Source organism: Oxyura jamaicensis, chromosome 1 (genome assembly GCF_011077185.1).
Source record: "Oxyura jamaicensis isolate SHBP4307 breed ruddy duck chromosome 1, BPBGC_Ojam_1.0, whole genome shotgun sequence".
NCBI classification, from domain to species: domain Eukaryota; kingdom Metazoa; phylum Chordata; class Aves; order Anseriformes; family Anatidae; genus Oxyura; species Oxyura jamaicensis.
In genome coordinates, this window is record NC_048893.1 from 148,899,716 (window position 1) to 148,914,601 (window position 14,886).

At 39.6% G+C, this 14,886-nt stretch overlaps 1 protein-coding gene across 1 annotated transcript in view; it reads right to left on the reverse strand.

Annotated features, from left to right (window-relative positions):
- PCCA (propionyl-CoA carboxylase subunit alpha) overlaps positions 1-14,886 on the reverse strand; it is a 275,014-nt gene that overhangs the window by 68,941 nt on the left and 191,187 nt on the right. The window contains exon 19 of the mRNA XM_035318665.1: positions 2,108-2,206. Within this exon, the coding sequence (XP_035174556.1) occupies positions 2,108-2,206 (99 nt within the window). The remainder of the gene's footprint in view (positions 1-2,107; positions 2,207-14,886) is intronic.

A 14,886-nucleotide genomic window follows, 5' to 3' on the forward strand; every position in this document is an offset into this window, starting at 1 on the left:
ATGCTGTTTTCACTATTTCATCACCTTCTATAACATTCTACGCTTTCACAGTAATCCAAATCAGTACAAAGGTTTTCAAGACCTTCCTGCAGGAAAATGAAAATGAACCCAGGGTTTTGGTCCCTCTATCATCTGAGGACCCAGCCAGGCACTCCACAGTGCCCATCTGTGTACAGCAGATGGGCTTCCTTGCAAAGGAAACAAAAGCACAAGGGAGGGGGCTGCCACACATCCTAGGTGTGCCCTGATATGCCCTAGACAGGCTGCAACCAGGGCACATACCTCTCTCCTAAGGCTCTCAGATGTATTGCCAGGTTTCCTTATCTAGAAATAGTCTCAGAAAACTTGCATTTTAAGCTCATAGGTCTTCTTAAAATTAGCTGCGGCAGAGTTAGTTCTATGCTTTGCTCTAATACACATTGAGCCTTTATCAGAGAGGCGAAATACAGGAGCATTCTTAATTACTTATTTTTAAATGTGTGACAGATATGCAACAATTTGAATGTCTAGACTATAATTTACATAAATACATTTTAAACCAAAACATTTTAAAATTATTTATTTCCTGCTTGTATGCTTAAGTGCTTTGCTGGATTGGGGCCAGACTGCAGGATCGAGCCGAAGGTGCATAAATCAATCCCTCAAAGAAATATAATGTTCATAAAGACTGTATTTGGTTGAGCAAATTTAGAAGAATGAAACCAACTATGAAGAGAAATTAGATTGGCTGAAAATTAATAAAGCACAGCTGGAATTATTCGATTCATCCATATTTGTTGCTTAAATGGCTCTAGGGCTAAGTCTTGCTGAAAGAAGATACTTCAAAACTCAGGGGTCAATTGCTTTTGGAGACAAATTGACCTACAGGAATACACTTGTCTAATTTGGTTCTTGCAGTGGGGCAAGTCTAGAGAAATATATAACCAAAAAACCAATTTAGATTCCAGTGAGCAGATATCAGAGGTCAAGCTTAAGGTTCCCATAATTTTACATACATATACTAAAAGATGAATACTTTTCAAGCTAGTGAGTTTCTTCACTAAAAGCAAAGGCTTACAGATAACATCTGAGAAACAAACAACATATGTGCTTATTTCACATTCTCTTGGATAAATACCACACAGCCAGTTCACTGCTTGTTGTTGTGGCCAGCCCTGCAGAAATTCATATAATTTGGCCATACTCAGGGTGCACAAGTAATATTATTGCTGGCTCAGCTCCTAGAAGAAAGCTTGTTCGGATCTCACAATCATTAATCTCAAAACAAATTCTATGTGCCAGTTCAAGTATTAGACATTTAGTTAACTGGTCTTAACTATTATTAGTTATACTCAGAGACCCGTAACCTGCCATATAGTTATAGCAATGAGGCCTTCTGAATATGGGTATCCATTCTAAATACGGTTTTCTCCTAAACAGATTCTGTATGTTTAAACATTGGTATCATTTCCTATTCAAAATCAGGAATGTACTTTATAAAAACAGCAGCAAAGTGGACCACTGTTAAAATACAAAAATATACTGTAGAATACAAAGTTGTTTTAGATATAAACAAGCCCTGAAACTGGCAGTGACCTTTGAAGAAACCTAAAAAATGTAAACCTGGAAGTTTTCTTAAATCATGGAACTAATAATATTTCATAAAAGCATATCAAAAACAGCATGTTGCATGGGAGATATATTGTCCTGTAACTTTCAGTCTGTGAAGGCCGACGAGTGGAAAAAACATACGATCCAAACAGGAGGAGGAGAATAATTTTATTGCCAGACTCCACCTTTTTGTGAACAGCAACCCATTCTTTATTTCTTGAGGGATAAAGAAACTGTATCTTCTCACAACCAATAAGTAAAGAGATCCTGAGAACTGGGGTAAATTTCTAAAATAAGCAACTTAAATGAAAGACATCAAACTCTAAGTGAGTAATTGTAAGACAAGCTCATTCCACTGAAGGTCTGAACACACATGAAGTTCAAAGAATATGTTATCCACACAGTGTAATGTAATTTTTATGCTATGGAAAGCTTAGACCCCACGTAGCAGTATTATTTCTGCATTTAAAGGCTTCTGGCTAACTCAGCGCTACAAATAAAGCACTGGTGAATTTACCTGTATAGTCCTCTGCGTGCCATCAATGGTGACAGACAACAAGGGTGAAGCCAGGTTCCACTCGCTGGTCACGTTTAGTTTCATCCCATCAACTTCCACCTGTTGTGACACCAAACAAGGCTGTTACTATGAAGACAGACAGAAAACTGATCTCAAGTTCATTACTGCATACAAAGCAGCGACCATTTTAAAACAGATGGCTCCCAAACAACCTGTCATGTTTACTGCTTCTGCCATAAAAGACAGGGTCCAACAACAGAGTCTTCTAGCTATCTCTGGGGAGAGGTGAAGGACCTGTGAACAGCTGCCTCTGACTAGCAAGGTTTCAAGTGATTTCCAGCAAGTAACAAACAGCCATCCAACTTTTAAACCTATCTGGACATGCTACATTTACTGCAATTAGACAAGTAATGCATATAAATTCCAGTGACACCTTGCAACCCACACAACAGGGCTTGCATATAATATTCTCTCCAAGGACCAAGGAAGAACTTTTCCTAGGCTTCTAATGAAGGGTTTTGCATTGTTATCTTAATTAATATGAGGCAGTAATTAATTCTTTGGTATTTTACCTCAAAGTTCAGAAAAACTTTGCAAATTCTGTCATGTTTTCTCTCGATATGCATCTGATCAGAGGAACACAATTTCTGGCTTCAATGCCACTATGGTTATCCAGATAGAAATTCCAAAATAATGATAAAAAAAAATTAACTCAATCTTTACACAATAATATTTTGTGTGAAAATTCCTGAGTTCTGAAGGAAGTATGGGCACACTTGTGCATCACAGAGAAGGTGTAATGACACTTCTGTCATTCTTCCACTGTATAATATACACATCACTCATTCAATATTAAAAAAGCCTCAGAGGAAGAGCTGGATTATGAAAAATGCCACACACATAATAACATAATTACCAATTAATATCTGTGGCGTGTTTTGAATACTCATCATGCTACCAAAGGTTGATAAATAAGATTTCATTTGGAAGTTACACTATAAGCACAAGAAAAAAAATACAGTTGGCTGATTTCCCTCCTCTACCAAAATCTCCAAAATATTTTCAATCAGTAAATTAGAGACGATATTGATAATGACACAAATATTGCATATGTTCTCAGCACACTAGAAGGAAATTACTGCATCTGGAATAAAAGCTGAGCCCATATTTTGTGAAGTAAAACTTAGAAAACCTGCTCTTTTAGATCTCATACTAATCATTATTTCATCTTATAATGAGAACAGGCAACTGTAATCTCAGTGTGACTTAAAAGAAATCCATAGCAGACAAGTGCAGAGGAGCAATGTGTAATTTAATAATTTTTTTTCAGTTAAGGAGAAAACCTCTGGCTTTAAAACCCTCTAATTTTATAGACTTTAGTTTAGAACACAAAATCTGTCTTTTAGTGATGCAATCTACTCAATTTCCAGAGGCTTTAGTTAAAAATAAAGTTACATGCATAGAACATGAAGAAAAACAAGTCATTTATAATGGTTCAGCAACAGGCCTGATTAGCTGGCATGCTTCAGGTACTTTACGCTGCTCCAGTGATGCAAAACAGCCATAAACCTGGCTTGAGTTAAACCAGAGCTGCAGCTGGTTTGCATTGCCAGAGCATGGAAAAGCAGCTGGAACGTACCAGCCAATCCAGCCCACTGGGTCCAGCAAACCCAAATCAGCAAATACTGCCTTTATTGAGAACAACAAGAACACCTGAAAAAGGCCGGAGAAAAGCAAATCTGATGCTCTGCCTCAACTCTCTTTGATTAGCAATTGCTAAGGCAGTTATTTAAAAAGCTCCTTGTTACAGCGATAGCAACAGATACAGACTGTCTGCATTGGAACCTGGGCCTGAAAACATCATTTGCCATATTTCTCCAGGGGAGGAAGAGAGATGCTAGAAAAGCACACCAGACCCTTGGCCACCAAAACGTTCAGCTGTACACCATGCTTTTTGCACTGCAGCATTTAGACACGGCCTCACAGAAAAGCTGCAGCTGATACCTATAATCCTACTTCCAGTGGCAAGATGTAATTCATTATCTCTGCACCAAACTCAAATTAATCATTAGCTCTTTTGCTACTGTACAGAAGAACAGAAGAAAAGTAAACCAAGTGTGTCACAGCGGTAAATGACTTGCTTAAAATCCCTCACAAGGGTCTGTATAAGTCCAGCCACCATTGATTACAGATTAAATTAGTATCAAAAAATTTCTGGTGGAAACCACCCTGAAAGAAAAGATATTACCAGTTAAAGCCCACAGCTGGCCTAAACAAACTGCAGCATTCTAGGAAAACTATGGTTGCTTATGTGAAATAGAAAAACCCACAGACAACATATTGCCTCCACTGTATTTTCTCCATTCGAGAAAGAATAAAGGGACAGAAAAAAATGTTATTTGAATTAATGCACATCTCAGTAAACTGCAGCAGTATTCTTACAGAATTGAGCTACATGCTCTTAGATTCTTTCACCTGGGGCTCACCATGATACATGCAACTGGGGAAGATGTGAAGTCAAGAAGATCACAGGGAAGTTGGCTCCAATGGGTAGGATGACAGAGTCAAGAGTTCACACCGTTGGAGAAAATGAAAAAAGACTGAGGATAAGAGATTGGCCACTTAGTGAGTGCGTTTTTTTCAAAATAAAGAGGGAGGGGAAAGCAGAGCAATAATAATGAAAAAAGATGAGGGTTGAAATCAAACAAATACTTAATAGAGCAAATACACCTTTCTTTCTGCATCTCAGCAGCCAACAGCCAAGCAAATATTGTTGATGAAGGCAGGGGAATAGGTTCAAAGAACTTGTCAAACATTTGCATTTGCCTTCCTTTCTCTTCTAGCAATAGATATGACAATGGAAACTAACAAATAGTACAATACAACTAGGGGATTTTTGTTTTAGTTCTTGAGCAGTTGGGGGACGGGATGACACAACTAATGAAGAGTTACATTGACTGTTTCCTTTTTATTTTCTTTCTGTGCTCATGACACAGCCAGCAAGGAATCATCACTTAATGGATATTAAGACTTGAACTATATGGAGGAAACCTCCTCTATGGAGATCAAACCACTTATGCAGTGGGCTGCACACTGTTTTACACCACAACTATATGATCGAGATTTACCCTCAATTACTCAGTTCCAGGTGTGTGTATGTCTGCATACACGTCATCTCTGTGTGGGGCAATTATTCTATGGTAATTGTGGTTGTTTGAGCCATTGCTAATACTACATCTATGTGGCATGGTGGTGATCGTAGACTCTATTTTTTTTTAATATGATTTTTTGTCCCTGTGTAAGGGCATAAAAGATAAAAGTAGCCACAGTCCTCCTTTACAATTATTTCCAATTCAAAAGCTATTGTAAATGAGGCCTCAGAAAGAAGAATGACAAGTCCAAGACACGATGCTAGAAAAAGGTCGAGAGCTTACTCTACTGTCACAACTCGCAGACTCTCACTGGCATGCATGTGAACTACACAAGCAGCAGCCCCTTCACCTCTTGTGGACTGAGTTCCTGATGTTCAGCATGATAGGTACCAGCTAACCAATAGTGCAAAGAGCTGCAAAGGATAATCTGCATTCAGTTTCCTTTAGAGAACATCATTTAGCATTCTATATGCATGTCAGGCAATTAAAAGAGGCAGCACAAGCCTGAGTGTTATAGCCCTGTTAATTTACTAATGCAGAGTCTCAGATACATCTGGCACATGTCACTTCTTTTCTCCTGGAAATGAAGGTGGTTTTCCAGGAGACTGGAGGGCAGCTCAAGCAGTTGTTTCCTGCCTGATCCTTCAAAGCATTATGCCTGCATATCTTCATGCCAGCCTTGAGTCTGACTAACTTAAATCTGCCAACTTGATTGCATGGTCCTAACTTTGCCTCCCAGCACCACATTTAACTCAACTTTACTTCACAGAATCACAGGATTGTAGGGGTTGGAATGGACCTCAAGAGATCATTGGGTCCAACTCCCCTGCCAAAGCAGGTTCCCTAGAGCAGGTCACCCAGGTAGGCATCCAGACGGGCCTCAAATGCTTGATGCTTTTTATTTTAGTTTTTGGCCTAGAGAATTTTGTCTGGTTATGCCTGCTGGGTGTATTGTGTTTACGTGGCAAAGTTTTGGTAGTGGAGGGGCTGCAGGGGTGGCCTCTGTGAGTAGAACCTAGGAGCTGCCCTGTGTCAGATCAGAGCCAGATCCAAATATGTCCAAAAGGGACCCGCCACTGGCCAGAGCCAAGCCAGTGAGTGACACTGGCTGGGCCTCTGGGAAAGAAGATTTAGGGAAGGGAAAGAACTGCTGTGCAACAGCAGCTGGGAGAGAGGAGTGAGAAAATGTGAGAGAAGCAGCCCCACAGCCCCCAGGGTCAGTGCAGCAGGAGGGCAGGAGGTGCTCCAGGCAGGCAGCAGTAGTTCCCCTGCGGGCTGTGGAGAGGCCCCTGGTGGAGCAGGCTGTCCCCCTGCAGCCCATGGGTCCCACGGGGAGCAGATCTCCACGCTGCAGCCCGTGGAGGAGCCCCCAGTGGAGCAGGTGGATGTGGCCTGGAGGAGGCTGCAGCTCATGGAGCTCATGCAGCTCATTTGTCCTTCTTGTATGTGCTTTTTCTCCTATTCTTTGGACTGTATCTACCAATAACCTGGTCTGATTGCCCATTTGACTTTTTTCAGGTTCACAACCTGGAAGAGGTGACAGAGTACACCATACCCTTGACTAGTTTTGTGGATGGCACAAAACTGGGGCAGTCATCGCTCTTAGGGCAGCACTGTCATCCAGACAGTCTACAGAGATCAGAGAAATGGGTTAATGGGAGTTCTGTGAAATTGAGGACAAACTGTTAAGTACACTACATGCAAAGGAAGAATCCCTTGAAATGCTACTGTCTGGGACCTGACTGGTCTGGTGGCAGCTCTATGGAAAAGGACCTGGAGATATGGACAGGCACATGAGCTGGACATGAATGAGCCAGCACCACGCCCTGGAGGCAAAGATGTCTAGCATTGTCCTGGGATATGTTAACAGAAGCAGAGGCCTGTTAATAGAAGGAAGTGATTGTCTCGCTCTGCTCAAAATTCTTCTGATCACATCTAAATACTGCATCCATGAAAAAGACATTGACTTTACTAAATTTCACAAAGTTCCCATTAGCCCATTCCTCTGGCCTGTCTAGGTCCCACTGGGTGGCAGCATTGCCCTTGACTCTATTGAGCACTCTCCCTCAGTTTTGTGTCGTCTCTAACCTCTATGACTATGCACTCCCATTGCCTTCTCCAGGTCATTGATAAAACTGTTATACAGGACTAGTCCCAAGATAAATCCTTGGAGTGCTCTACTTTTTACTGATCTCTGAGAGCAGACTATAAGCCATTAACCACCACCCACTGAGCCTGACCACTCAACTGGCTTTTCACCCACCTGGTTGTGTGAGATGGTGTCAAAAGACTTGCAAAAGTCAAGGTAAAGGACATTTGCTGCTCTCCCCTGCTCCACAAATCCAGTCAATTTATCATAAGAGGCAGTCAGGCTGATTAGCTCTTGGTAAATTCCTGTTTACTATTCCCTATCACGTTCTTATTTATGTGCCCAGAAATGTGCTCCAAGAGAACTCACTTTATGATCTTCCCAGAGACTGAAATTAGGCTGACCAAGCTGTACTTTCCTGGCTTTTGCTTTTGGCCTTTTCTGCAGACTGGTGCAACATTTGCTATCGCATCAGTCAGCTCTCTCAGGACCCTTGGATGCAGTCTGCCTGGTCATGGGTCGAACTCTCTCAATCCCTGACTTGATTCGCATCTGCCACTGGTTGTTCTCCTCCTCCCTAAACCCCTTCAATAATCACAGAGGCCAAGGACACCTTGCTGATGAAGAACAAAGCGAAGAAGTCAACAAGTATCTCAAGCTTACCTCTGCTGTTACTATATCTTTTGCCACACTCAGCAAAGGGCTCACATTTCCCCTATTCAGCTTTTCATTAGTAATGAAGAGGCAGAAGCTCTTCTGGTTGCTCCTGACATTTTTTTCTAGTGTCAAGGTAAACTTTGACTTTCGTAACACCATCCCTACATGCCTGGTCAATTTTTATAAATTCCTCCTTTGCACCCTGTCTCTGGTTCCACCTCTCAAATGTTGTCTCTTTGCTGTGATTTCCATTCTTAACCAAGATGGTGTCCTGATATGCCTGCTTATTTTCCTGACTACTCTTGCACTAGGAGGATGCTGTCCTTAAAGATGTGACAGATTTTCTGAGCTCTTTTGCTCTAAAGAGCTGCCTCCCACAGAACCCTACCTCCCTGCCAAATAAAGAAAGACTAAACTAAGCCTGAAGTCCTGGGTCTGCACTTTACTAATTAAGGATCCTGGAGGATTGCCACTATTTATTTCATGGTTCCCACAACCAGGACTGCCATTGGTTATCATGCCTCCATCCAGTTCTTTCTTGATGGTAAATTTCAGATCCAGCTGTATTTTAGCACAAGTTCATCCAACCAGTACCCATATCAACCTGTTATCTCACACACCCTTGAGAAACCTTCCTCCTTGAATCCCGCCACATTGCCCCTCCAAAAGATGTTAGGGAAGACAAAGTCCCCTGTGAGAACCAGGGTCTGTAATACAGAGATTTCCTCCAATTGTTTAAAGAAGTTTTATTCTACTTCCTCACCCAGATCAGGTAGACCATAACACACTCCCACCATGCTATTAAAAAAAAAAAAAAAAAAAAAAAAAAGTTTTTAATCAAGACAATAGCCTTCAACTGCCCAAGTGATTTCTTGGTCTGGATACTTGGCTTTCAGTTTCTCTGTAGGCACCAAATGACTTACTATCCCAAAGCCCATGGCAAATTTATGAACATGGATTGTCTTCTCCACACTCTGGTGAAGGATCCTTCTGTCCCCAAGCAATCACAGTCATATCCCTGCTTCTAAAGCTCTGCTCACCTGAACTCAACACTGCCTTAAAAAAAGAAAAAAAAAAAAAGGGGGGGGGGGGTTACATGCACAGGTCACACGGTCTCTTTCAGTGAAGTCCACACTGGCAGCATTTTCATGACTGGCCTCATCTCACTGAAAAAATAATCAGTGCTGAAAATGCCATAAAAAGGGATGCTTCTTCCTTTTGTTTCCATAGAAAACTATTTCTCATGCTTTCTTCTGAGAAGAAGCTAGGTAGATGGGTGCTTCCCTTAGCAAAGTAAGTTGTCTTAAATGTTTTGCTTATCACAAGTAGCAATAGTCTAAAAACCTGAAAGATTATCTGCCAAAAAAAGTACGTGCAAGAGCAAATAGGACAGAGAGACCCCATGGCAAACAGTGCAGTGTATCGACAAACTATGAAAAATGTTATAAAAAGAGAGTTGCTATAAGTCTGGAAATAGTGGCTTTCAAATAAAAGCTGAATTCACTGATGTTTGTGTAACAGCAGTATCTTAGATTCAAATTAACTAGCCGTTTAAGCTTGCATTTCAGCTTGTAGTTGTTGACAAAATACATTCACATCAGATTAACAGGGACTGACCTTTTTCTCCTTTTCTTCAAGTGACTGTAAGGTTAGCTTTTTGGACTTTTGAAGTGGTTGTCCAGATGCTTTCAAAAGGAAGTTAAAATATGTGAGTTTCAACCTCATTAAAAAGGCCTTCTTTTTTTTAAACAAACTTTTCTTTTGTTCATATCGGCACTTACTTTTAAAAAAGACCCCAAGAGAGAGTTCCAGTCTATAGATCACTTTTCCTGAAGAAAGCTCTGTTAACTATTTATAGATCATGTCCTTTTGTACCAAACTAGATCAAGCAATTTATTCAGTGCATGACTGCAGGAGAGAAATTCATTTACTCTAAGTGTCATCAAGGCAGCCTTTTACCTGCTATGAACAAGACCAGAAAGCTGAATTGCTGGGCTTTTATTTCAAATGCACATTTTGACATTGTGTGGGGTGCCATCATTTCTTTCAAATTTTCAAAGTATTAGCACATTCATAGAATGGGCAGTCCATAATCCCGGGAATAGGAAATAGCCCATAACCACTAGAATAAAGCCAAACACATGTGCACGCATTCAAATTATCTCTCTTTGCTTTAAAGTAGCACATATAGATGCAAATTGCCATTAGCTGCTTTAGTATGTCTCACTTCAGAAATGGGAGTGTGCCAGCCCAGAGACTGAGGAGGAGCACACAACAGGTATCAGCTTCTCAGCTTAACAACAACAGAATCAAAACAAAACAAAACGAGAGAGAGGTGATGGCCTTCATCACCTCTAATCAGAAAGAGTTTTCTCCTGCCATTCACCAGGGAAGTTATCCTCTGTAAAACCTAGTAGAGAGGCTGTAGACAGTAAAAACACTCTACTGTGGGCAAATGCTTTGCTTAACTACCTCTGTTTTCTTTGTGGAGTCATTACTAAGATGATGGCTCCTATTTGTAACCTCCCCAAGCTTGCTAAAGCTAAGAAAGAATACAGAGTGGAAAAGCAGTTAAAAATACAGCAAGAAAAGAAATTAGCTGTTAGGAAATCATTGAAGTTTGATGGCAGTAACTTCAGGTACACAAAGCACAGCCAGTTAGGGGAATGCTTGCATTTGTTGTCATAGGACCAATGCAGAAGAGAAGGACCATGGCTTCCATTCCTTTTCCAGTTGCTCTACTGTGAGAAACTCCCTGGTTCTGCCTAGCAAACTACACTCCAGCATGGAGGTATTGCTGCGAGATGGCTGGGAAATGGTGCAGGTGGTTGAAAGAGTCCTGCTACTTTCCTGTGCATATAGGGCACTTTCAAAGTTGCACTGCAATCAGCTTCCCTTGGCCAACAGGATAAAGGGTTGGGGTTATTCTCCTTTTTTATCTTGAACGGGTCTACCAAAGAGACCAATGACAGAATATGGGTTATTAAGAATATTATGCTAGGAGTGAAAAACACATTGGTAAAATAAATACTGGTAAGGTAGTTGTTGCTGTTTTAGGAGCTTTTGACTCATGATTTCTGCCTACGTACTGAAACCACTCAGCAAGACTGACTCCTAAATTACTTCCATCTGCATTTTCCATTCTTTCACTTCAGAGATATGCAGGTATCCCACTTGACAATGTAAATTCCAGAAATGGGTAGAACAATGTTATCATACCATAACATCACTATGAAACATGACAGACTAAAACTCATACCATCATATCAGACAAAGAACACATTTTGGAATAGCTCTTTTTTAAGGCATTCATCATATATGTAGATAGACAAAGTTAATTAATACAAATTAATACAAAACAAAAGCAGATTTTTATTTTTATTTTTTTTAAATAGAGAGACCATATCTCAAGAAGATCTGTGGATCTAAAGCACAGAGTCAAGAATTCACGAATTCCTACCCTGACTGCCAATGTGCTGCTGCTTATTCATACATAACTGTCAAGTCTCTAATTCTTGTTTTCTTAACTTGGAAGGATGGGATAAGAATTAATATTGGCTGTTGAGAAATTCCAATACCATTATCCAGATAGCTATTTAGGAAGATATCATCACACAATATGAGTTATGAAGATTATTTAAGAACAGAATAAAATTAAAGGAGACTGACAGACCCGTACACAAACACACACAATTAACATATATATATATATATATATATATATATATATTTCTTATTACTATTAATTCCTACTGGTCTCCTTTCTATAAACTGAGAATTAGGTATTAGGTAGATTTCCATGCCTAATCTAAATGAAGCAGACCACAGCAATCCAAAGAGCATTTGAAATCACAAGGACCATGTCCATCAGCTGAACAGGATTGTATTATTTCACTCATGATATACAACTTGATATATATCCAACAAAATCAGTAGGCTCCAAAATAGTTAATGAGAAAGAAAACCATTGTTTTATTGTGTCAGGAAGTTGTATTGTACCTAGGCCTAGTTAAAAGGGTGGATGACCACAGTAGGTAGTTTGCCACTGATTTCAGTTACTTTCCCCATTGTACTACCATGGCTAGGCTATCTTCTTTTCAAATTAATAAACAGAATAAGCAACAGTAGAAAGTGTCTTTGAATTGATATTACATAGTGACAAGAAGAAAGTACAATCGGCAACTGGGTATGGATTTCATCCAGCAGTTCCAACCTGCTGCTCTCAGCTGTCACAACAGGATATAGGTCAGCAGTAGTCCTTAGGATATCCCCAGCTCAAGATTATTTAATACTTAAACTAAATGCTTTACATGCAAAATAGCTGCTGGTATGTATCTTCCCCAGACTGTCCCTCAATGCTTCAGGACAATAAGCACATTATGGAATAAAACTAATTGTTTCTAAACCCAAACCTATTGTTATATCATCTGTGATCCAATGTATGCCCTTTAATCAAACAGCCAAAGGGAACACCTCTGTATGCTGCATTAATCCACTGGATTAAAGAAAAGGTACGTTAACAGATAGAATAGTTAGATGGACTCTCACAGGAAAAAAAAGCGGTTGTATGAAACCTCTTCTTACATATAGCCTGAAGACAAAAAAGCAACTTTAGTTTTTGAAACAAAACAAAGCCTTGCAGAAGAGAAGGCTAGATGCAATTAAAAAATAATAATCTGAAAACCTACTTTGATTGTTTGATTTGTTTCCAAACCTAACAACTTCAAAATCAAAGCAAGTGCTTTAACTGATGACTTTCACAAAGCTGGTCAGAAGTAATACCAACAACAGATGCTTACCAAATCTCTTCCACCAATTCCTGGTCCCCAAATACGCACTAGAATTATCTCTTGATTATGTTTGGCCATTACCAAGACAGCGGTACTCATTTTTATCAAACTAACCAGTCGTCTTACAGGGAAAGGAAAGAACTGTAAGGAACTATCAGAAGTTAATAGTAGGCATAATATCTCTTTGGAAGCCTCTCCCCTAGTTTTTTTTAATAATAAGCCCAGAAAAGGAAATAAGAAAGTTATGGTTCCAGAGGTGTCAGCAATAAATAGAAAAGGGAAGAACAGAAGCCAGTGCACAAAGGGTAAGGAAGAAAAGCTGAAGCAGCAGGGAGAAGATATCTGAAGAGTCATAAGCCAATTACACAAAAGAGGAAATACTAAGAAGTTTTGAAGCATTTCCATAAGCAGAACAAATCATGTAGCAATGTAAAAAAGATGTAAACATCTAATGCTATTTACTTTACCAGTTAATGGGATTGCATTGTTTATGTTAACAAACTGAAAACCATGAATTCATTCAAAAGGCAAAAAAGTACTGCGGTGAATAGACACCTCTTCAAATCATCTGTTTCCTCACGGTTTCAGCTACTCACATTTAAATGGCTGATAGTGGCTTGCTACTGACTTTCACCAAATTCACTGGGCTAATAAAATAAATATTTTCCTCAGAAATGCCAGGTACATTAAATTCCAGTTCTAGTTTATGTTTTGTGTTGAACTATCCTAATTACATTTTTTTAGCACATAAAAGTTGATATGGAAACTGTTCCACAAGTTGTTTGGAACACTCAGTTTTCCTATCTACGTAAATGTAGGGGAAAAAGTAAAGTGCACACCCTGAAATAATTTGGCATTAGAGACATATTACTGACATCCTTTAGCATTAAACAAAGACAATTTCCTCAACAGAGAAACCTCATGAAGTGATTATGATACTGTAACTACAAAATTTCAGTCAGTACCTGCAAATACCTATCCTTATAATAGTTGTCAACAAGGATTGAATGTGTTTCGCACTGTTGTAAACAACACACTCAATCATCACTCCTTAAGCCATGTATTTACTCCAACATGGAGTAATTTTGGAGATAGCAATTCAGAATAAATGCACAGAATGCAAAATAATGTGATCTTTGTCTCAGACTTGTTTTTGAAGGTTTTGTTGCAAAAGACATTTTTCAGAATCGTACCATGAAGCTTTCAATAAATATATTTTCGGACCTTTCAGGAACTCTGTTATTATTTCTTGTATATAAGTAATCACAATCCTAATTTTTCTATGATATTTTTCTAAAACTTTAAAGGACAAAACATAATCTAACAGCTATCAATTAATATTCTCCAACGTAGCCACAAAACATCAGTGAAAATCCGAAGATGGGAAAATGTGGGGAGTTTAACTGTGGATCATAATACTTCAAAGCCCTAGCAGTCCCCAGAGATGCTAACATTTTCCTGCTTTTCCCTAGCACTTAAAACAAAGGTCCTATTCCTGACCCCGATAAACCTGGCCAGGCTCCATCTAAGATGCACTGAAAAGCCATGCTACATGGCAGGGACCCTCATACACTCACTGCGTAAGGATTCTACTACCCCAGTCACTTAAAACAGCTCCAACACCAGAGTGCAGAAATGCTCCAGCCAGGGATCCAAAAATGGGAAAATCTCCAAGAGAAGTTTCTCTCTTCTTAAGAGACAGGAGAGAAGAGCTCAATGCAAGGACTGCAGTGAATTCATTCTGCTCCCATTTTCATAGTAAACTCTCTGCCAGGGGCATCCCTGCTCTCAAAGCAATAAGCCAGATACTACAAAGAGAGAACGTACATATGGTGCACAAACAATTGGAGTTTACCTCCAGTGATGTGCTACAGGGGAGCGCCAGTCCATCATTTTAATTTCTTACAAAGTGTGAAATTCGCTCTCTCTTGCTAAGAAGCAAGACTGATTTTTGACATTGTAACAGAAAGAAGTAATTGGAAGCATCACAGAGCCTGGAAGGTGCAAGACAAAAGATCACATTAAAGATTTTGCTCTGAACAAGCCTGTATTCAGAAAATACAGTAAAATAACTGCACAAACAAGGTGTTT